At 31.0% G+C, this 24,478-nt stretch overlaps 2 protein-coding genes and 2 long non-coding RNA genes across 4 annotated transcripts; 2 read left to right on the forward strand and 2 right to left on the reverse strand.

Moving 5' to 3' along the window:
- Positions 1 to 5,433: 5,433 nt before the first annotated feature.
- On the forward strand, positions 5,434 to 6,346 carry LOC109159453. The gene is made up of 2 exons (XR_002050575.1): positions 5,434 to 5,487; positions 6,037 to 6,346. It is a non-coding gene; the product is annotated as an uncharacterized LOC109159453 (long non-coding RNA).
- Positions 6,347 to 7,914: 1,568 nt separating this feature from the next.
- Positions 7,915 to 8,941, reverse strand: LOC109159420. Its single transcript, XM_019307533.1, has 5 exons — positions 8,850 to 8,941; positions 8,609 to 8,733; positions 8,408 to 8,492; positions 8,188 to 8,290; positions 7,915 to 8,109 (listed from the first exon to the last, which is right to left on the reverse strand). The coding sequence occupies exons 1-5, from the start codon at positions 8,939 to 8,941 to the stop codon at positions 7,915 to 7,917; spliced, it is 600 nt and encodes a 199-aa protein (XP_019163078.1).
- A 5,957-nt stretch (positions 8,942 to 14,898) lies between these two features.
- On the forward strand, positions 14,899 to 15,804 carry LOC109159450. Its single transcript, XR_002050573.1, has 2 exons — positions 14,899 to 14,946; positions 15,495 to 15,804. It is a non-coding gene; the product is annotated as an uncharacterized LOC109159450 (long non-coding RNA).
- A 1,384-nt stretch (positions 15,805 to 17,188) lies between these two features.
- Positions 17,189 to 19,040, reverse strand: LOC109159422. The gene is made up of 8 exons (XM_019307534.1): positions 18,888 to 19,040; positions 18,719 to 18,734; positions 18,274 to 18,352; positions 18,033 to 18,157; positions 17,832 to 17,916; positions 17,648 to 17,714; positions 17,246 to 17,533; positions 17,189 to 17,194 (listed from the first exon to the last, which is right to left on the reverse strand). The coding sequence occupies exons 1-8, from the start codon at positions 19,038 to 19,040 to the stop codon at positions 17,189 to 17,191; spliced, it is 819 nt and encodes a 272-aa protein (XP_019163079.1).
- Positions 19,041 to 24,478: the final 5,438 nt, after the last annotated feature.

Here is a 24,478-nt window from a genome sequence, read left to right on the forward strand (position 1 = left end):
CTTTAGAACTCTTTTGAAGATGGTTAATGGTGATGGCAAGAACAGTTTCAATCTAGGACGAAATACATCTCTGATTTGTGCCTTTTATAGGCACAGATGAGATATTCAAATCACAAGAATCGAAGAGTTTTTGTGAGCAGCCACAACATTGGAACACTAACTATTCATTAAATGTTAATGTTCATTTAATTCATTTGAATTTTTAAATTAACCTAATATTTTCTATTAGGTTTGTATTATTCCAAGGGGCTTGTAATAATTTCTCTGCGTATGTTTGTATCATTATCTGGTACAGGTAGGTTATACAGATAGAATATATATATATATATATATATATATATATATATATATATATATATATATATATATATATATATATATATATATATAAAAAGCAGGAGAAAAATTATAGGACGAATTTGAATTATATTGTGGTCTTGAAAGGTCAGAAACGATATAATTCTCTGACATTATATGCATTGGTATTCCCATGAGGGGTATAATGAAGGTAAAGAATCTAGCATTAATTAGCCGAATTATCATCAACGCATGGGAAATACACATCACAATGCATGAGCTGGAAAAATGTAATAGCAGTAACTTAAGCCAAAACGGTGTGGTATTAGGTGGGCGGGAAAATGAAAACTTCAGCAAGTTATTGCTTTATTATAGAGTTAGATTAGATTATGTTATGAGTTTATGTGTATTATGTATTATGTATTATGTTGGATTATGTGTATTCTGTTTTGAGTTTATGTGTATTATGTATTATGTTAGATTATGCGTATTCTGTTATGAGTTTATGTGTTTTCTGTTATGAGTTTATGTACATTCGAAACGGATAATTTTTTTTTGAACTTAACAATAGAAATGGGAAACATGATTTCTAAAAAAAAAACATGGTCAAAACGACGCCTTTTGGTCAGGACGCACAATGCATTGTGCGCCCTGGTGCACGGTATAATTTGCCTATACTGAATGTTTACAACTTACATATTGAATGTTCACAATTCAAAATGTGAACATTTAATATATAAAATTGTGAACATTCCGTAGGTAAATTGTGAACATTTAATATATAAAAATAAAAATTGTGAACATTTAGTATATAAATTGTGGATTTTTGACCGCGGTTCCACCTTGCAAGGTGGACTCAAGTCCACATAATAATTTTCCATTAAATAACTAATACACTGGAATAGGCCGTTTGGTTGAAATGAAGAATTATGGAAGAAAAAAATTTGTAATTTTATGAGAAAGGAATACGATAATAATAAAGTATGAATTCAAGTTTCATTGTTTAGTATGTATGAATAAAATTACTGTAAATTTCAATTATACTGTTTGGTGTATATGAGAATTTAAATGGAATAAAAAGTATAAAGATAAAAAAGTCTAATGTGGTTTAAAAGTCATGGGCTATTAAAAAAGTTATGAACTTTTGTAAACTTTTTTATTTTTATGTTTATTTTATTTTAGGACTTTTGTATATTTTTCCTTTTCAAATATAAATAGTTGAAATCCGACACGTAACCCCAAGATTTCAAATTTTTCTTTCTACCAATTCTGAATATTTTATCTCTCTATCTAAACTCTATTTTTTTTCTCCCTATTTAAACTCTATAAATCTTATACCTAAATTCGATAAATTATTTTTTGTCATTATCCTATATTTTCTTCATAGCTAAACTCTACCACTTTTGTTTCCCTCCTAAACTTTACCATCTTTTTCTATAAATTCTACAGACTATTTTTTCTTCATTATTGCTCGTATATTTTGATTTTTATTTTTTCTACAAACTTTTTATCCTTATCTTCCAAACTTTTCTCTCTAACTTCTAAACTTTATCAATGAAATTTTTCTCTTCAAATACATTAACAAAGCAAATTTTTCATCTATCACCATCAAATTTTAGTATATTTTTCATAATATTCATATAAATACTTGTATATTGTGAGTTTTATTCTTTTATGTTTATATTCGTAATATAATTTTTTTCCTTTTTTTTTAACAACAAGCTACTGCGAATAGCGAACTGTTGTTCACAATAGCCAATTTTTGCAAATAATAACTATTTTGCTTGATGCCTAACAATATATCAAGTATAACTTTTAATATATTATGAATATTATATTTTTAATTTTTTTATTTTAAGCAACTATTAATTACATTTTTATATGTTTTATTTAAAAAATTTTGTTACGACGGATAAAAATAATAACATTGAAAATGTTGGTGTGGGTGAAACTATAAAATAAGAAAATTTTAATGATATATTATAACATGTTTTGCAAGAAAATTATAAATGATAAGAATCAAAATCATTGAAAGTTTATAAATATGTATTCACACTAGTTATCGTTAGACCTTCGGGTCTCCTAGCGCCTTGCGCTTCCCGATCAAAGCGACCTACACGGTCTTGCTATCGTTAGACCATCGGGTCTCCTAGTATCCCCCGCTTGGAACTCTCGGTTCGTAAACTGAGTGCAAAAAGGGAGAAATCGCCTCGATCGCACGTAATCCGACTTTCTGGTCATACCTAAATCCAATACCATGATTGGTAAAGTTAGATCTCCCGATCGCAATTAATCCGTCCAATCGGTCATACCTAGCAATTCGATCATGGCTAGTTTCCCGATCGCTAGATCGGGAAAGATTCGACCTCTCGAATCATGTTGTAAAACCGACCCCTAGGTCGGGTAATCCCTTTCTTTAGTCCACCAGACTGCGTTTAGCATTGTGCTCTTTTTCCCTTGGCTAAAACTTTTTCCCACTAGTTTTTTATTAGTTTAAGGTTTTTAACGAGGCAACCAGCGTAGGTCGCAGACCGTTTTTAGTCAGTTTTTCCAGCCCGAACCCTTCCTCATTCACTCAACGTCAGGGCACAGACTGAGGGGGCTTCTTGATGGGGAATATACCCCGGGTTCAAGCTCTCCGTACACTCCGTGCTCTCATTTTATAGTCGGGTCGGGGTCAAACGGTTCTAGTCCCGGTCTACGGGTCAAAGTCAAAGATAGCGGGTCAATCCTTGGGCCTATATAAGGGCCATTGACCCTCCTTCTTAGGGGGTTCTTTCCTCTCCACTCTCCCTCTCTCTAAAGCACTCGCTATTAGAAAGAGGATTTTTTTAGGAATTGGGCGGGAAGTTAAAGTTCAGGATTTTGTTTTTATATATAGTATAGGTTAGAATAGGAATTGTATTACACTATTTTATAATATTAGAATAAGCATTTTAACTTAGAATTATAGTACGAATATGAAAGTAGAAAATAATATATTTTTATTAGAAAGAGAGATTTTTAAGCAATTGGGCGGGAAGTTAAAGTTCAAGATTTTGTTTTTATATATAGTATAGATGTGTGTGTGTAAACTCTAAAACTATGTTGATGCAAAAGGATTCAAACCCTTGACGTTTACTATTTCCAAACATGTGTTCTACCAACTAATCTAACTCATTTATTATTAGAGGTAATACCATCCGAGGTCCTCCGAGTATAGTGGTTTTGCCATATTTAGTCCTAAACTTTCAAATTGACCATATATGGTCCTACGACTTTCAAATTTAATCATTTGTGGTCCAAGTTAACCACTCATGGTCCTTCAATTATTAAAATTTAACCAACCATGGTCCTTTCAAGGGGATCACAACTGGTTAAGTTTTGAAACTCGAAGGACCATGAGTGGTTAACTTGGACCACAAATGGTTAAATTTGAAAGTCGAAGGACCACAGATGGTCAATTTGAAAGTTTAGGACTAAACGTGGCAAAACCCCTATACTCGGAGGACCTCAAACGATATTAACTCTTTTATTTAATAGTATTTTTATAGTAATAATAAAACTTGTACTATATATACATATATACATACAAAGATTATATATGGGGTAGGGGTGGGGTGGGGGGGGGAGCTGCCCCTACCCCCCTTTGGCTCCGTCCATGGGTAGCCCGAATTACTAAACCCGATAAAGAACGTAAATAATGAGAGTATTTTAAAGAAGACAGAAAAGATAAGTAAAAAGGCTAAAATACCCGATTTATTTTACCTATTAATATTTTTCAGTGAGTTTTGCAGGGCAATTTGATCAGAGTGACCAAAATTGATAAAAATTGAATAGTTAAGATACTAAATTGACAGTTTTAAAAGTCATGGATTGAAATTAACAAGACCTCAATAATTATAGGACCAAAAGTGAAATTAACTTCAAAGACATATCTTTCACATTTTCAATGGCCAAAAGAAACAAATCAACGGAGCAGAATATCATAGCTCAAAATATCCTCGTTGAATGCAAAAGGGTGTTAAGCAGGGTGGAGGAATGGAATGTTTCTCTGATCTTGCGTGAAAAGAATCGTGTTGCAGACGCATTAGCAGCCATATCCAAAAGTCTACCAAGAGGATTATAGCTCCTCGAAGTTCTGCCGGATGAGGTCAAGGCATTGCTTGAAGATGCCGAATGTGGAGTTCTGGCAGGGCGCCAAACTTTATCTGATCAGTTGTTATATCGTGGACCGCGGTGCACGTACACCGCGGTCAAAAGGGCGCCGTTTCTTTAAGTAAAGAAACGACGCGCTGTTATAGTTAACAGAGTGCACATATTTGGTGTATTAATTATTAACTGATACTATGTATCTAAACCGATACTGTCTCACGTATTGTTTTATATATTATCAACTGAAACTGCAATTCAATTGAAGTGAAACTGATATCTAAACTGACATTACCTCACGTATTATTTTTATATTATCAACTAAAACTGCAATTGAATTGAAATGAAACTGCAGTATATATAAAATAAAATTGAATAACATTTCACATTTTTGAGTTTATATTGAGTAATGAAGCTGTAGTTATATCAAAATGATCATGTAGTTCTGTTTTAATGAAACTATGGTGTATATAAAATAAAATTAATTAACATTTTCACATATTTGGTGTTATAATATCGAATGAAAATGTAGTCATATGATATGAAACTGTAGTTACATCGAAATGAAACTACAGTGTATACAAAATGAAACTGAATAACAGAGTTACTTTTTACGAAATGGCGCGGAACGGCACGAAACAGATGGCGTTTGTTTTCATTAAATAAAGCGACGTCGTTTTGACGCGCGGTGCATAATCAATTATGCACCGCGGTGCACGATATAATTTGCCCTAGCTGATTGAAATTGTATTTCGGTCTTGTATGGTTCACCCCTCCATTAAATTAAATATTTAAAAAAAAAATCAAATTAAGTAAATATTATTATAGTTTAATTTTTACCATAAAAGAGAAAACAGTTAAAAAAAATAAAAAATAAATGTCATGACTTTTTCTCAGGTCCACACGTTTTTTAGTGGCAATGGTGATTTCTTCATTTCGATTCTCTAATATAGATTGACTTTTATATAATTTGTTATATATATAAATTGGAGTAATATATCATTGCTAATCTCTACCAGGGCATACATCTTAATATCGTATTGTGTTTCTATTCCAAAAGTAGCCTTCTTTCTCTACTACAATTTTTAATTCTTAATCCTTATATTTCAAATCTAGATTGTGTTGTTTTCTTTACTGCCCTCAATTTCGAATCCTTAATTCTTGCATTGTATTTCAGATCTAGATTGTGTTGTATATTTTTTTTTTTTATGTTTCTCTACTACAATTTCGAATTCACACCCTGCATTGTAATTTAAATGTAAATGATGTTCTATTCTTTTCGATTTTCATACATCAATTTCAAATTCTTAATCCCTGCATTGTATTTTAGATTTAGATTCTATTGTATTCTTTTCGTTTTCTCTGTTGCAATTTTGAATTCTTAATCCTTACACTCCGGATTTAGATTTTGTTGTATCATTTTCGGTTTCTCTATTGCAATTTTGAATTCTTAATTCATGCATTTCAGATTTAGATTGTGTTGTGTTGTATTCTTTTCAATTTCTCTTATGCAATTTTGAATTTTTAATCCATGCATTTCAGATTTAGATTGCTTGGAATTTGGATTCAATCAGTTAATTGGATTTAAAATTCTGCGCTTTTTTCCAGATTAAAGTTATGGTGAGCAACGATGAGCTGAGTGAGAGTCAGAGGCGTGTTAAATTGGAGGCGGAATACGACAAGTTGTATGTTTCTGTCATGAAAAGGAAAAGTTTGATTGACGAGATGCATGTCACTGTAGACGAGCTGACCCACAAAGCGGAGGAGACCAAAAAGGCTTTCGATCATGAGGTTAAGATGCTGGTGACTTTGGTGCACAAATTGTCTGATCAAATAATTGCTTTAAAGAAAATTGTTTTAAAGAAAAAATGTTAAATAGATCGTTGAATTTTTACATTTTATCTATACTAGTTTTTTACGCGCATATATAATTAAATGTTGAATTTTCCTATTTAAATAGGTAATTCTAAATTTATAAATGCAAGATAATATAGTCAAGATTGATTATAATTGTCAATAAAATAATTGTAATTGTCAATAAAATAATTGTATAGGTATGGTTGAAACAAAATACGGGACATAAGGGAGGGCAAATAAAAATTAAAGCATAAAATATTAAATGTATATTAATATTGAAGAGCTAACTGCTGATTGCCAAACAAGGACATTGAGAGGTAGTTTTCCACTTCAATTTGTTGTGTGATTCGAAAACTCTTTTTGTCAATAAATCCCCCAAGTAGTTAATTAATATGATTGGCTTAATTATATTTTTTTAAACAATTATTATTGTTATTGTTATTATTGTTATTATTATTATTATTATTAAATATATGTATCATTTGGTCATTTTACATGTTAATCTAAACAACTAAATTGTTTTAAATTTATTTTTACCAACTGTTGATATAATTCGCTGGTCAAATCCGCTAATATAATCCGTTACCGCTAACTGCTCATTGTCAAACAAGGACATTGTAAGGTAGTTCTCACTTCAATTTGTTGTGTGATTTGAATACTCTCTTTGCCAACAAATCTCTCAAGTAGTTAATATTATTGACTTTATTAATTATATATTTTTTAAATTTTTTAATGGTATTAATAAAATACTTGGTAAATAAATATATAGCTTATTTTGTATTATAACTTTGATATTTAATTTAAAAATAGTGCACAAAAAAAAAGATAATAGACAATGTAGTGAATATAATCAATTGGTGAATTTGAATGTAAAGAATTTTTACGTTAGAGAAAAATAAAGACAATATAACTAATAAAAATTATTTCTCTTAATTAATTTATTGATAATGAATAATTTTTTTTTAATAAAGACATTGTAGGGACAATGTAGCGAATATAATCAATTGATGCATTTGAATATAAAGAATTGTTATATTGGAGAAAAAATATAGACAATATAACTAATGAAAATATTTCTCTTATTTAATTTATTGATAATGAATAATTTTTTTTGAATAAAGACATTGTAGACACATAATTCTAAACTAAAGAAATGCATATGTATTATTTTTTGTTGTAGCTACTAATTCATTATTTAATTTAATAAAAGTAAAATAGAGTACTAATTATGCCAACTTTGATTGGGATGGGGTTCAAACCTAAGACCTTTGTTATTGAAATCAATGAGTAAGTTAATGGTGAACTAACAGAAATTAACGGAAAAAGATAATATTTAACAGAAAAGTTAACAGAAAATCATATTCATTAAGGATAAATTATGAAATCTTAAGGAAAAATTAAAATCTGATCAATCTGAGCCATTCATTTGATTAAAAAATTTGACCGCCATTTTTTCTACCCATTATCTGCTAAGTATTAGGGTTAGTTTAAATCTAAACTTTAAAACAGAAATATTTTTAAAAAAGGTTAATATTAGAAAATACCTGTTTGTACTTTTGATACAAAAGAGCAGTTGGAATTCCAACCAAATCAGCCACTTCACGATCCCAAAGCAGGAATGGTGCATCCTTAGTTTTGTCTAACCAAAATTTTATACCTTGTTGTACCTTCTTGATAGTGTTTTTCACACTTGTCACATACTAGGGACCCTTCAAATTCTTTGAGATTCTTGTTACAGCCAGGTTTCATGCAGGCCATGTAGTACCACTCACCTCTTGAAGCCTCTATAGCAATTATTTCAGCAGGAACAAAATACTGACCATCCTGTAATTTAGTTAGAGAAAATATGTTAAATATAAGATCAACAATTCAAATTACAAAAAATGCGTAGAGATAACTCACCCCTTGGATTTTATAGAGATCAAAAATTGTTGAGACAATTGTTTCACCCTTTTGGAAACTTTCAATCCCTGTTGACTTTGAGTGTAGAGTGCCAGTGCTGAAACTTTTTAGAGGGGTTTCTTCAACATTTAACATTCACAAAAGGAAGATTTTACAGAATATTGAAGTAGTTTATTTACCCTGCAAAATTTAAATATGTATGTGGGGTAAATAGTCTTACTTGGATCTGAAATCCTTGAACTCATCAAACTCCTCATTAAACCATAGCTTAGTTGCATCATATGATGATGTTATTCTAACCTCACCTACAAAAAAGTATGTAGTTACAATCTTACTTAAGTATGTATATGGGGTAAATAGTCTTACTTAGGTTCACATAGTGACACAAAATAGGAAATATGACTAAGCTTATAAAACTCACCATTGACCACCTTGGCCCTACAACACTGAATAGCTACAATCACTGGTTCCTTCGAATCAGAATTGTAATATGGCAGTAGAGAGTCCACATGAGAATCCCACAAGGTACACATCAAGTAATTGTCACTGTTTTTTGTAGGCATAAACAGTAATTACTCAGTTAAGTTAATAGATAAAATACATGTAGGATTTAAGCTAAATTTACTTCATCTAGACAGACTTCTAATAAAGTATAACCATACGCATTATCACATATTTGAAAGTCAATCAATTTTGCTGCTCTACCACCCACAATCTTGTCAACAGGATTATAAATCTCCACTACACGATCCATAACATCTGCAAAATATTTAAATAACATAAGAAGTTATATATATAAGATTAAGCAGTTTTTTTTTCATTGTAATAGGAAGAGTATAACAGTAGTACCAATGAGTTCTTTTTCATTTACTTCATTTGGATCTTTCAAAGAAACAAAACTGGTCAACCGAAACATATGCAGGGGAAACCCTTTAGAATTTATCAGTTTGACTTCTGTTTTTTAATTGAACTTAAGCATATATTTGTGTTGTGTGATCTTGTACATGTAATAATTTGTAACGGCATAATTTTTTTTTTTTTATCTCATAGAGTTGTCCTTCTTTTATAACTTCTTTGTATTTTCTAACATCTATGTTCTGAATATTGGCATGTATATAATCTCCCTGCAAATAAGAAAGAAATAAAGCAATAATCAGTCCCATGACTTTATCATTTTTTCTACTGTTACTGGTATTTTTTGACTCTGTTCTACAGAATGAAGAACTAAGGATATAAACATGTCTCTGTTACAAATGCAGTAAAAAAAAATGTATTACCTGATCATCATGGAGCAAACACTCCATACTCTTGATGGTATTCCCTCCTCCCCTACTTTCAGGCACTACATACACCCTTACACAACGTACTCTAATACCTCTCAGTTTGTGTATAGGTTGGATATCTTTTACAGCAATAAAAAGGGAAGGAATCTTTAGAACTCTTTTGAAGATGGTTAATGGTGATGGCAAGAACAGTTTCAATCTAGGACGAAATACATCTCTGATTTGTGCCTTTTATAGGCACAAATGAGATATTCAAATCACAAGAATCGAAGAGTTTTAGTGAGCATCCACAACATTGGAACACCAACTATTCATTAAATGTTAATGTTCATTTAATTCATTCGAATTTTTAAATTAACCTAATATTTTCTATTAGGTTTGTATTATTCCAAGGGGCTTGTAATAATTTCTCTGCGTATGTTTGTATCATTATCTGGTACAGGTAGGTTATACAGATAGAATATATATATATATATATATATATATATATATATATATATATATATATAAATGCAGGAGAAAAATTATAGGACGAATTTGAATTATATTGTGGTCTTGAAAGGTCAGAAACGATTATAATTCTCTGACATTATATGCATTGGTATTCCCATGAGGGGTATAATGAAGGTAAAGAATCTAGCATTAATTAGCTGAATTATCATTAACGCATGGGAAATACACATCACAATGCATGAGCGGGAAAAATGTAATAGCAGTAACTTAAGCCAAAACGGCATAGTATTAGGTGGGCGGGAAAATGAAAACTTCAGCAAGTTATTGTTTTATTATAGTTAGATTAGATTATGGTTATGAGTTTATGTGTATTATGTATTATGTATTATGTTAAATTATGTGTATTCTGTTATGAGTTTATGTGTATTATGTATTATGTTAGATTATGCGTATTCTGTTATGAGTTTATGTACATTCGAAACAGATAATTTTTTTTTTTTGAATTTAACAATAGAAATGGGAAACAGGATTTCTAAAAAAAAACATGGTCAAAACGACGCCGTTGTGGTCAGGACGCACAATGCATTGTGCGCCCTGGTGCACGGTATAATTTGCCTATACTGAATGTTCACAATATATAAAATTGTGAACATTCCGTAGGTAAATTGTGAACATTTAATATATAAAAATAAAAATTGTGAACATTTAGTATATAAATTGTAGATTTTTGACCCCGGTTTCACCTTGCAAGGTGGACTCAAGTCCACATAATAATTTTCCATTAAATAACTAATACACTGGAATAGGCCGTTTTGTTGCAATGAGGAATTATGGAAGGAAAAAATTTGTAATTTTTTGAGAAAGGAATACGATAATAATAAAGTATGAATTCAAGTTTCATTGTTTAGTATGCATGAATAAAATTACTGTAAATTTCAATTATATTGTTTGGAGTATATGAGAATTTAAATGGAATAAAAAGTATAAAGATAAAAAAGTATAATGTGGTTTAAAAGTCATGGGGTATTAAAAAAGATATGAACTTTTGTAAACTTTTTTTTTTAATTTATTATTTTAGGACTTTTGTATATTTTTCCTTTTCAAATATAAATAGTTGAAATCCGACACGTAACTCCAAGATTTCAAATTTTTCTTTCTACCAATTCTGAATATTTTATCTCTCTATCTAAACTCTATTTTTTTCTCCTTATTTAAACTCTATAAATCTTATACCTAAATTCGATAAATTTTTTTTTTCTTCATTATTCTATATTTTCTTCATAGCTAAACTCTACCACTTTGGTTTCCCTCCTAAACTTTACCATCTTTTTCTATAAATTCTACAGATTATTTTTTCTTCATTATTGCTCGTATATTTTGATTTTTATTTTTCTACAAACTTTTTATCCTTATCTTCCAAACTTTTCTCTCTAACTTCTAAACTTTATCTATGAACTTTTTCTCCTCAAATACATTAACAAAGCAAATTTTTCATCTATCACCATCAAATTTTAGTATATGTTTCATAATATTCATATAAATACTTGTATATTGTGAGTTTTATTCATTTTTTGTTTATATTCGTAATATAATTTTTTTCCTTTTTTTTTTTTATCAACAAGTTACTGCGAATAGCGAACTGTTGTTCGCAATCCCAAATTGCTATTGCAAATAATAACTATTTTGCTTGATGCCTAAAAATATATCAGGTATAACTTTTAATATATTATGATTATTATATTTTTAATTTTTTTATTTTAAGCAACTATTAATTACATTTTTATATGTTTTATTTAAAAAATTTTGTTACGACGGATAAAAATAATAACGTTGAAAATGTTGGTGTGGGTGAAACTATAAAATAAGAAAAATTTAATGATATATTATAACATGTTTTGCAAGAAAATTATAAATGATAAGAATCAAAATCATTGAAAGTTTATAAATATGTATTGACACTAGTTATCGTTAGACTATCGGGTCTCCTAGTGTCCCCCGCTTGGGACTCTCGGTTCGTAAACTGAGTGCAAAAAGGGAGAAATCGCCTCGATCGCACGTAATCCGACTTTCCGGTCATACCTAAATCCAATACCATGATTGGTAAAGTTAGATCTCCCGATCGCAATTAATCCGTCCACTCGGTCATACCTAGCAATTCGATCATGGCTAGTTTCCCGATCGCTAGATCGGGAAAGATTCGACCTCTCGAATCATGTTGCAAAACCGACTCCTAGGTCGGGCAATCCCTTTCTTTAGTCCACCAGACTGCGTTTAGCATTGTGCTCTTTTTCCCTTGGCTAAAACTTTTTCCCACTGGTTTTTTATTAGCTTAAGGTTTTTAACGAGGCAACCAGCGTAGGTCGCAGACCGTGTAGTCAGCTTTTCCAGCCCGAACCCTTCCTCATTCACTCATCGTCAGGGCACAGACTGAGGGGGCTTCTTGATGGGGAATATACCCCGGGTTCAAGCTCTCCGTACACTCCGTGTTCTCATTTTATAGTCGGGTCGGGGTCAAACGGTTCTAGTCCTGGTCTACGGGTCAAAGTCAAAGATAGCGGGTCAATCCGTGAGCCTATATAAGGGCCATTGACCCTCCTTTTTAGGGGGTTCTGTCCTCTCCACTCTCCCTCTCTCTAAAGCACTCTCTGTTAGAAAGAGGATTTTTTTAGGAATTGGGCGGGAAGTTAAAGTTTAAGATTTTGTTTTTATATATAGTATAGGTTAGAATAGGAATTGTATTACACTATTTTATAATATTAGAATAAGCATTTTAACTTATAATTATAGTACGAATATGAAAGTACAAAACAATATATTTTTATTAGAAAGAGAGATTTTTAAGCAATTGGGCAGGAAGTTAAAGTTCAGGATTTTGTTTTTATATATAGTATAGATGTGTGTGTGTGAACTGTAAAACTATGTTGATGCAAAAGGATTCAAACCCTTGACCTTTACTATTTCCAAACATGTGTTCTACCAACTAATCTAACTCATTTATTATTAGAGGTAATATCATCCGAGGTCCTCCGAGTATAGTGGTTTTGCCATATTTAGTCCTAAACTTTCAAATTGACCATATATGGTCCTTCGACTTTCAAATTTAATCATTTGTGGTCCAAGTTAACCACTCATGGTCCTTCAATTATTAAAATTTAACCAACCATGGTCCTTTCAAGAGGATCACAACTGGTTAAGTTTTGAAACTCGAAGGACCATGAGTGGTTAACTTGGACCACAAATGGTTAAATTTGAAAGTCGAAGGACCACAGATGGTCAATTTGAAAGTTTAGGACTAAACGTGGCAAAACCCCTATACTCGGAGGACCTCAAACGATATTAACTCTTTTATTTAATAGTATTTTTATAGTAATAATAAAACTTGTACTATATATACATATATACATACAAAGATTATATATGGGGTAGGGGTGGGGTGGGGGGGGGAGCTGCCCCTACCCCCCTTTGGCTCCGTCCATGGGTAGCCCGAATTACTAAACCCGATAAAGAACGTAAATAATGAGAGTATTTTAAAGAAGACAGAAAAGATAAGTAAAAAGGCTAAAATACCCGATTTATTTTACCTATTAATATTTTTCAGTGAGTTTTGCAGGGCAATTTGATCAGAGTGACCAAAATTGATAAAAATTGAATAGTTAAGATACTAAATTGACAGTTTTAAAAGTCATGGATTGAAATTAACAAGACCTCAATAATTATAGGACCAAAAGTGAAATTAACTTCAAAGACATATCTTTCACATTTTCAATGGCCAAAAGAAACAAATCAACGGAGCAGAATATCATAGCTCAAAATATCCTCGTTGAATGCAAAAGGGTGTTAAGCAGGGTGGAGGAATGGAATGTTTCTCTGATCTTGCGTGAAAAGAATCGTGTTGCGGACGCATTAGCAGCCATATCCAAAAGTCTACCAAGAGGATTATAGCTCCTCGAAGTTCTGCCGGATGAGGTCAAGGCATTGCTTGAAGATGCCGAATGTGGAGTTCTGGCAGGGCGCCAAACTTTATCTGATCAGTTGTTATATCGTGGACCGCGGTGCACGTACACCGCGGTCAAAAGGGCGCCGTTTCTTTAAGTAAAGAAACGACGCGCTGTTATAGTTAACAGAGTGCACATATTTGGTGTATTAATTATTAACTGATACTATGTATCTAAACCGATACTGTCTCACGTATTGTTTTATATATTATCAACTGAAACTGCAATTCAATTGAAGTGAAACTGATATCTAAACTGACATTACCTCACGTATTATTTTTATATTATCAACTAAAACTGCAATTGAATTGAAATGAAACTGCAGTATATATAAAATAAAATTGAATAACATTTCACATTTTTGAGTTTATATTGAGTAATGAAGCTGTAGTTATATCAAAATGATCATGTAGTTCTGTTTTAATGAAACTATGGTGTATATAAAATAAAATTAATTAACATTTTCACATATTTGGTGTTATAATATCGAATGAAAATGTAGTCATATGATATGAAACTGCAGTTACATCGAAATGAAACTACAGTGTATACAAAATGAAACTGAATAACAGAGTTACTTTTTACGAAATGGCGCGGAACGGCACGAAACAGATGGCGTTTGTTTTCATTAAATAAAACGACGTCGTTTTGACGCGCGGTGCATAATCAATTATGCACCGCGGTGCACGATATAATTTGCCCTAGCTGATTGAAATTGTATTTCGGTCTTGTATGGTTCACCCCTCCATTAAATTAAATATTTAAAAAAAAATCAAATTAAGTAAATATTATTATAGTTTAATTTTTACCATAAAAGAGAAAACAGTTAAAAAAAATAAAAAATAAATGTCATGACTTTTTCTCAGGTCCACACGTTTTTTAGTGGCAATGGTGATTTCTTCATTTCGATTCTCTAATATAGATTGAGTTTTATATAATTTGTTATATATATAAATTGGAGTAATATATCATTGCTAATCTCTACCAGGGTATACATCTTAATATCTTATTGTGTTTCTATTCCAAAAGTAGCCTTCTTTCTCTACTACAATTTTTAATTCTTAATCCTTATATTTCAAATCTAGATTGTGTTGTTTTCTTTACTGCCCTCAATTTCGAATCCTTAATTCTTGCATTGTATTTCAGATCTAGATTGTGTTGTATATTTTTTTTTTTATGTTTCTCTACTACAATTTCGAATTCACACCCTGCATTGTAATTTAAATGTAAATGATGATCTATTCTTTTCGATTTTCATACATCAATTTCAAATTCTTAATCCCTGCATTGTATTTTAGATTTAGATTCTATTGTATTCTTTTCGTTTTCTCTGTTGCAATTTTGAATTCTTAATCCTTACACTCCGGATTTAGATTTTGTTGTATCATTTTCGGTTTCTCTATAGCAATTTTGAATTCTTAATTCATGCATTTCAGATTTAGATTGTGTTGTGTTGTATTCTTTTCAATTTCTCTTATGCAATTTTGAATTTTTAATCCATGCATTTCAGATTTAGATTGCTTGGAATTTGGATTCAATCAGTTAATTGGATTTAAAATTCTGCGCTTTTTTCCAGATTAAAGTTATGGTGAGCAACGATGAGCTGAGTGAGAGTCAGAGGCGTGCTAAATTGGAGGCGGAATACGACAAGTTGTATGTTTCTGTCATGAAAAGGAAAAGTTTGATTGACGAGATGCATGTCACTGTAGACGAGCTGACCCACAAAGCGGAGGAGACCAAAAAGGCTTTCGATCATGAGGTTAAGATGCTGGTGACTTTGGTGCACAAATTGTCTGATCAAATAATTGCTTTAAAGAAAATTGTTTTAAAGAAAAAATGTTAAATAGATCGTTGAATTTTTACATTTTATCTATACTAGTTTTTTACGCGCATATATAATTAAATGTTGAATTTGCCTATTTAAATAGGTAATTCTAAATTTATAAATGCAAGATAATATAGTCAAGATTGATTATAATTGTCAATAAAATAATTGTATAGGTATGGTTGAAACAAAATACGGGACATAAGGGAGGGCAAATAAAAGAGAAAACAGTTAAAAAAAATAAAAAATAAATGTCAAACAAGGACATTGAGAGGTAGTTTTTGCACTTCAATTTGTTGTGTGATTCGAATACTCTTTTTGTCAATAAATCCCCCAAGTAGTTAATTAATATGATTGGCTTAATTATATTTTTTTAAACAATTATTATTGTTATTGTTATTATTGTTATTATTATTATTATTATTAAATATATGTATCATTTGGTCATTTTACATGTTAATCTAAACAACTAAATTGTTTTAAATTTATTTTTACCAACTGTTGATATAATTCGCTGGTCAAATCCGCTAATATAATCGGTTACCGCTAACTGCTCATTGTCAAACAAGGACATTGTAAGGTAGTTCTCACTTCAATTTGTTGTGTGATTTGGATACTTTCTTTGCCAACAAATCTCTCAAGTAATTAATATTATTGACTTTATTAATTATATATTTTTTTAATTTTTTCATGGTATTAATAAAATACTTGGTAAATAAATATATAGCTTATTTTGTATTATAACTTTGATATTTAATTTAAAAATAGTGCACAAAAAAAAGATAATAGACAATGTAGTGAATATAATCAATTGATGAATTTGAATGTAAATAATTTTTACGTTAGAGAAAAATAAAGACAATATAACTAATAAAAATTATTTTTCTTAATTAATTTATTGATAATAAATAATTTTTTTTTTAATAAAGACATTGTAGGGACAATGTAGCGAATATAATCAATTGATGAATTTGAATATAAAGAATTGTTATATTGGAGAAAAATAAAGACAATATAACTAATGAAATTATTTCTTTTATTTAATTTATTGATAATGAATAATTTTTTTTTGAATAAAGACATTGTAGACACATAATTCTAAATTAAAGAAATACATATGTATTATTTTTTTGTTGTAGCTACTAAATCATTATTTAATTTAATAAAAGTAAAATAGAGTACTAATTATGCCAACTTTGATTGGGATGGGGTTCGAACCTAAGACCTTTGTTATTGAAATCAATGAGTAAGTTAATGGTGAACTAACAGAAATTAACGGAAAAATGTAATATTTAACAGAAAAGTTAACGGAAAATCATATTCATTAAGGATAAATTATGAAATCTTAAGGAAAAATTAAATCTGATCAATCTGAGCCATTCATTTGATTAAAAAATTTGACCGCCATTTTTTCTACCCATTATCTGCTAAGTATTAGGGTTAGTTTAAATCTAAACTTTAAAACAGAAATATTTTTAAAAAAGGTTAATATTAGAAAATACCTGTTTGTACTTTTGATACAAAAGAGCAGTTGGAATGCCAACCAAATCAGCCACTTCACGATCCCAAACCAGGAATGGTGCATCCTTAGTTTTGTCTAAAACTCTAACCAAAATTTTATACCTTGCTGTACCTTCTTGGTAGTGTTTTTCACACTTGTCACATACTAGGGACCCTTCAGATTCTTTGAGTTTCTTGTTACAGCCAGGTCTCATGCAGGCCATGTAGTACCACTCACCTCTTGAAGCCTCTATAGCAATTATTTCAGCAGGAACAAAATACTGACCATCCTGTAATTTAGTTAGAGAAAATATGTTAAATATAAGATCAACAATTCAAATTACAAAAAATGTGTAGAGATAACTCACCCCTTGGATTTTATAGAGATAAAAAATTATTGAGACAATTGTTTCACCCTTTTGGAAACGTTCAATCCCTGTTGACTGTGAGTGTTGAGTGCCAGTGCCGAAACTTTTTAGAGGGGTTTCTTCAACTTTTAACATTCACAAAAGGAAGATTTTACAGAATATTGAAGTAGTTTACTTACCCTGCAAAATTTAAATATGTATGTGGGGTAAATAGTCTTACTTGGATCTGAAGTCCTTGAACTCATCAAACTCCTCATTAAACCATAGCTTAGTTGCATCATATGATGATGTTATTCTAACCTCACCTACAAAAAAGTATGTAGTTACAATCTTACTTAAGTATGTATATGGGGTAAATAGTCTTACTAAGGTTCACATAGTGACACAAAATAGGAAATATGACTAAGCTTATAAAACTCACCATTGACCACCTTGGCCCTACAGCACTGAATAGCTACAATCACTGGTTCCTTCGAATCAGAATTGTAATATGGCAGTAGAGAGTCCACATGAGAATCCCACAAGGTACACATCAAGTAATTGTCACTGTTTTTTGTAGGCATAAACAGTAATTACTCAGTTAAGTTAATAGATAAAATACATGTAGGATTTAAGCTAAATTTACTTCATCTAGACAGACTTCTAATATAGTATAACCATACGCATTATCACATATTTGAAAGTCAATCAATTTTGCTGCTCTACCGCCCACAATCTTGTCAACAGGATTATAGATCTCCACTACACGATCCATAACATTTGCAAAATATTTAAATAACATAAGAAGTTATATATAAGATTAAGCAGTTTTTTTTTTTCATTGTAATAGGAAGAGTAGAACAGTAGTACCAATGAGGTCTTTTTCATTTACTTCATTTGGATCTTTCAAAGAAACAAAACTGGTCAACCGAAACATATGCAGGGGAAACCCTTTAGAATTTATTAGTTTGACTTCTGTTTTGTAATTGAACTTAAGCATATATTTGTGTTGTGTGATCTTGTACATGTAATAATTTGTAACAACATAAATTTTTTTTTTTATCTCATAGAGTTGTCCTTCTTTTATAACTTCTTTGTATTTTCTAACATCTGTGTTCTGAATATTGCCATGTATATAATCTCCCTGCAAATAAGAAAGAAATAAAGCAATAATCAGTCCCATGACTTTATCATTTTTTCTACTGTTACTGGTATTTTTTGACTCTATCTGCAGAATGAAGAACTAAGGATGTAAACATGTCTCTGTTACAAATGCAGTAAAAAAAAAATGTATTACCTGATCATCATGGAGCAAACACTCCATACTCTTGATGGTATTCCCTCCTCCCCTACTTTCAGGCACTACATACACCCTTACACAACGTACTCTAATACCTCTCAGTTTGTGTATAGGTTGGATATCTTTTACAGCAATAAAAAGGGAAGGCATCTTTAGAACTCTTTTGAAGATGGTTAATGGTGATGGCAAGAACAGTTTCAATCTAGGACGAAATACATCTCTGATTTGTGCTTTTTATAGGCACAGATGAGATATTCAAATCACAAGAATCTAAGAGTTTTTGTGAGCAGCCACAACATTGGAACACTAACTATTCATTAAATGTTAATGTTCATTTAATTCATTTGAATTTTTAAATTAACCTAATATTTTCTATTAGGTTTGTATTATTCCAAGGGGCTTGTAATAATTTCTCTGCGTATGTTTGTATCATTATCTGGTACAGGTAGGTTATACAGATAGAATATATATATATATATATATATATATATATATATATATATATATATATATATATATAAAAGCAGGAGAAAAATTATAGGACGAATTTGAATTATATTGTGGTCTTGAAAGGTCAGAAACGATATAATTCTCTGACATTATATGCATTGGTATTCCCATGAGGGGTATAATGAAGGTAAAGAATCTAGCATTAATTAGCCGAATTATCATCAACGCATGGGAAATACACATCACAATGCATGAGCTGGAAAAATGTAATAGCAGTAACTTAAGCCAAAACGGTGTAGTATTAGGTGGGCGGGAAAATGAAAACTTCAGCAAGTTATTGCTGTATTATAGAGTTAGGTTAGATTATGTTATGAGTTTATGTGTATTATATATTATGTATTATGTTGGATTATGTGTATTCTGTTTTGAGTTTATGTGTATTATGTATTATGTTAGATTATGCGTATTCTGTTATGAGTTTATGTGTTTTCTGTTATGAGTTTATGTACATTCGAAACGGATAATTTTTTTTTTGAACTTAACAATAGAAATGGGAAACATGATTTCTAAAAAAAAAAACATGGTCAAAACGACGCCTTTTGGTCAGGACGCACAATGCATTGTGCGCCCTGGTGCACGGTATAATTTGCCTATACTGAATGTTTACAACTTACATATTTAATGTTCACAATTCAAAATGTGAACATTTAATATATAAATTTGTGAACATTCCGTAGGTAAATTGTGAACATTTAATATATAAAAATAAAAATTGTGAACATTTAGTATATAAATTGTGGATTTTTGACCGCGGTTCCACCTTGCAAGGTGGACTCAAGTCCACATAATAATTTTCCATTAAATAACTAATACACTGGATTAGGCCGTTTGGTTGAAATGAAGAATTATGGAAGAAAAAAATTTGTAATTTTATGAGAAAGGAATACGATAATAATAAAGTATGAATTCAAGTTTCATTGTTTAGTATGTATGAATAAAATTACTGTAAATTTCAATTATACTGTTTGGTGTATATGAGAATTTAAATGGAATAAAAAGTATAAAGATAAAAAAGTATAATGTGGTTTAAAAGTCATGGGGTATTAAAAAAGTTATGAACTTTTGTAAACTTTTTTATTTTTATGTTTATTTTATTTTAGGACTTTTGTATATTTTTCCTTTTCAAATATAAATAGTTGAAATCCGACACGTAACCCCAAGATTTCAAATTTTTCTTTCTACCAATTCTGAATATTTTATCTCTCTATCTAAACTCTATTTTTTTTTCTCCCTATTTAAACTCTATAAATCTTATACCTAAATTCGATAAATTATTTTTTCTTCATTATCTTATATTTTCTTCATAGCTAAACTCTACCACTTTTGTTTCCCTCCTAAACTTTACCATCTTTTTCTATAAATTCTACAGACTATTTTTTCTTCATTATTACTCGTTTATTTTGAATTTTATTTTTTCTACAAACTTTTTATCCTTATCTTCCAAACTTATCTCTCTAACTTCTAAACTTTATCTATGAACTTTTTCTCCTCAAATACATTAACAAAGTAAATTTTTCATCTATCACCATCAAATTTTAGTATATGTTTCATAATATTCATATAAATACGTGTATATTGTGAGTTTTATTCTTTTATGTTTATATTCGTAATATAATTTTTTTCCTTTTTTTTTAACAACAAGCTACTGCGAATAGCGAACTGTTGTTCACAATCCCAAATTGCTATTGCAAATAATAACTATTTTGCTTGATGCCTAACAATATATCAAATATAACTTTTAATATATTATGAATATTATATTTTTAATTTTTTTATTTTAAGCAACTATTAATTACATTTTTATATGTTTTATTTAAAAATTTTTGTAACGACGGATAAAAATAATAACGTTGAAAATGTTGGTGTGGGTGAGACTATAAAATAAGAAAATTTTAATGATATATTATAACATGTTTTGCAAGAAAATTATAAATGATAAGAATCAAAATCATTGAAAGTTTATAAATATGTATTCACACTAGTTATCGTTACACCTTCGGTTCTCCTAGCGCCTTGCGCTTCCCGATCAAAGCGACCTACCCGGTCTTGCTATCGTTAGACCATCGGGTCTCCTAGTGTCCCCCGCTTGGGACTCTCGGTTCGTAAACCGAGTGCAAAAAGGGAGAGATCGCCTCGATCGCACGTAATCCGACTTTCCGGTCATACCTAAATCCAATACCATGATTGGTAAAGTTAGATCTCCCGATCGCAATTAATCCGTCCAATCGGTCATACCTAGCAATTCGATCATGGCTAGTTTCCCGATCGCTAGATCGGGAAAGATTCGACCTCTCGAATCATGTTGTAAAACCGACCCCTAGGTCGGGCAATCCCTTTCTTTAGTCCACCAGACTGCGTTTAGCATTGTGCTCTTTTTCCCTTGGCTAAAACTTTTTCCCACTAGTTTTTTATTAGTTTAAGGTTTTTAACGAGGCAACCAGCATAGGTCGCGGACCGTTTTTAGTCAGTTTTTCCAGCCCGAACCCTTCCGCATTCACTCATCGTCAGGGCACAGACTGAGGGGGCTTCTTGATGGGGAATATACCCCGGGTTCAAGCTCTCCGTACACTCCGTGCTCTCATTTTATAGTCGGGTCGGGGTCAAACGGTTCTAGTCCCGGTCTACGGGTCAAAGTCAAAGATAGCGGGTCAATCCTTGGGCCTATATAAGGGTCATTGACCCTCCTTCTTAGGGGGTTCTTTCCTCTCCACTCTCCCTCTCTCTAAAGCACTCCGCTATTAGAAAGAGGATTTTTTTAGGAATTGGGCGGGAAGTTAAAGTTCAGGATTTTGTTTTTATATATAGTATAGGTTAGAATAGGAATTGTATTACACTATTTTATAATATTAGAATAAGCATTTTAACTTAGAATTATAGTACGAATATGAAAGTAGAAAATAATATATTTTTATTAGAAAGAGAGATTTTTAAGCAATTGGGCGGGAAGTTAAAGTTCAAGATTTTGTTTTTATATATAGTATAGATGTGTGTGTGTAAACAGTAAAACTATGTTGATGCAAAAGGATTCAAACCCTTGACGTTTACTATTTCCAAACATGTGTTCTACCAGCTAATCTAACTCATTTATTATTAGAGGTAATACCATCCGAGGTCCTCCGAGTATAGTGGTTTTGCCATATTTAGTCCTAAACTTTCAAATTGACCATATATGGTCCTACGACTTTCAAATTTAATCATTTGTGGTCCAAGTTAACCACTCATGGTCCTTCAATTATTAAAATTTAACCAACCATGGTCCTTTCAAGAGGATCACAACTGGTTAAGTTTTGAAACTCGAAGGACCATGAGTGGTTAACTTGGACCACAAATGGTTAAATTTGAAAGTCGAAGGACCACAGATGGTCAATTTGAAAGTTTATGACTAAACGTGGCAAAACCCCTATACTCGGAGGACCTCAAACGATATTAACTCTTTTATTTAATAGTTTTTTCTATAGTAATACTAAAACTTGTACTATATATACATATATACATACAAAGATTATATATGGGGTAGGGGTGGGGTGAGGGGGGGAGCTGCCCCTACCCCCCTTTTGCTCCGTCCTTGGGTAGCCCGAATTACTAAACCCGATAAAGAACGTAAATAATGAGAGTATTTTAAAGAAGACAGAAAAGATAAGTAAAAAGGCTAAAATACCCGATTTATTTTACCTATTAATATTTTTCAGTGAGTTTTGCAGGGCAATTTGATCAGAGTGACCAAAATTGATAAAAATTGAATAGTTAAGATACTAAATTGACAGTTTTAAAAGTCATGGATTGAAATTAACAAGACCTCAATAATTATAGGACCAAAAGTGAAATTAACTCCAAAGACATATCTTTCACATTTTCAATGGCCAAAAGAAACAAATCAACGGAGCAGAATATCATAGCTCAAAATATCCTCGTTGAATGCAAAAGGGTGTTAAGCAGGGTGGAGGAATGGAATGTTTCTCTGATCTTGCGTGAACAAAATCGTGTTGCGGACGCATTAGGAGCCATATTCCAAAAGTCTACCAAGAGGATTATAGCTCCTCGAAGTTCCGCCGGATGAGGTCAAGGCATTGCTTGAAGATGCCGAATGTGGAGTTCTGGCAGGGCGCCAAACCTTTATCAGATCAGTCGTTATATGGTGGACCGCGGTGCACGTACACCGCGGTCAAAACGGCGCCGTTTCTTTAAGTAAAGAAATGACGCGCTGTTATAGTTAACGGAGTGCACATATTTGGTGTATTAATTATTAACTGATACTATGTATCTAAACCGATACTGCCTCACGTATTATTTTATATATTATCAACTGAAACTGCAATTCAATTGAAGTGAAACTGGTATCTAAACTGACATTACCTCACGTATTATTTTTATATTATCAACTAAAACTGCAATTGAATTGAAATGAAACTACAGTATATATAAAATAAAATTGAATAACATTTCACATTTTTTAGTGTATATTGAGTAATGAAGCTGTAGTTATATCGAAATGATCATGTAGTTATGTTTTAATGAAACTATGGTGTATATAAAATAAAATTAAATAACATTTTCACATATTTGGTGTTATAATTTCGAATGAAAATGTAGTTATATGATATGAAACTATAGTTACATCGAAATGAAACTACAGTGTATACAATATGAAACTGAATAACAGAGTTACTTTTTGCGAAATGGCGCGGAACGGCACGAAACAGATGGCGTTTGTTTTCATTAAATAAAACGACGTCGTTTTGACGCGCGGTGCATAATCAATTATGCACCGCGGTGCACGATGTAATTTGCCCTAGCTGATTGAAATTGTATTTCGGTCTTGTGTGGTTCACCCCTCCATTAAATATTTTTTAAAAAAAAAACAAATCAAATTAAGTAAATATTATTATAGTTTAATTTTTACCATAAAAGAGAAAACAGTTAAAAAAAATAAAAAATAAATGTCATGACTTTTTCTCAGGTCCACACGTTTTTTAGTGGCAATGGTGATTTCTTCATTTCGATTCTCTAATATAGATTGACTTTTATATAATTTGTTATATATATAAATTGGAGTAATATATCATTGCTAATCTCTACCA

Source organism: Ipomoea nil, unplaced genomic scaffold (assembly GCF_001879475.1).
Source record: "Ipomoea nil cultivar Tokyo-kokei standard unplaced genomic scaffold, Asagao_1.1 scaffold2827, whole genome shotgun sequence".
In the NCBI taxonomy this organism is placed as follows: Eukaryota; Viridiplantae; Streptophyta; class Magnoliopsida; order Solanales; family Convolvulaceae; genus Ipomoea; species Ipomoea nil.

Bases quoted from the DNA above. Each gene is read 5' to 3' on its own strand.
- LOC109159420 (XM_019307533.1), bottom strand. From the start codon at position 8,941: ATGGATCGTGTAGTGGAGATTTATAATCCTGTTGACAAGATTGTGGGT. The intron at 8,734-8,849 runs GTATGGTTATAC...TACAAAAAACAG, and splicing joins TTTCAAATATGTGATAATGC to TGACAATTACTTGATGTGTA. The intron at 8,110-8,187 runs GTGAGTTATCTC...ACTAAATTACAG, and splicing joins ATCTCTATAAAATCCAAGGG to GATGGTCAGTATTTTGTTCC.
- LOC109159422 (XM_019307534.1), bottom strand. From the start codon at position 19,040: ATGCCTTCCCTTTTTATTGCTGTAAAAGATATCCAACCTATACACAAA. The intron at 18,158-18,273 runs GTATGGTTATAC...TACAAAAAACAG, and splicing joins TTTCAAATATGTGATAATGC to TGACAATTACTTGATGTGTA. The intron at 17,917-18,032 runs GTGAGTTTTATA...ACTTTTTTGTAG, and splicing joins TAGGGCCAAGGTGGTCAATG to GTGAGGTTAGAATAACATCA.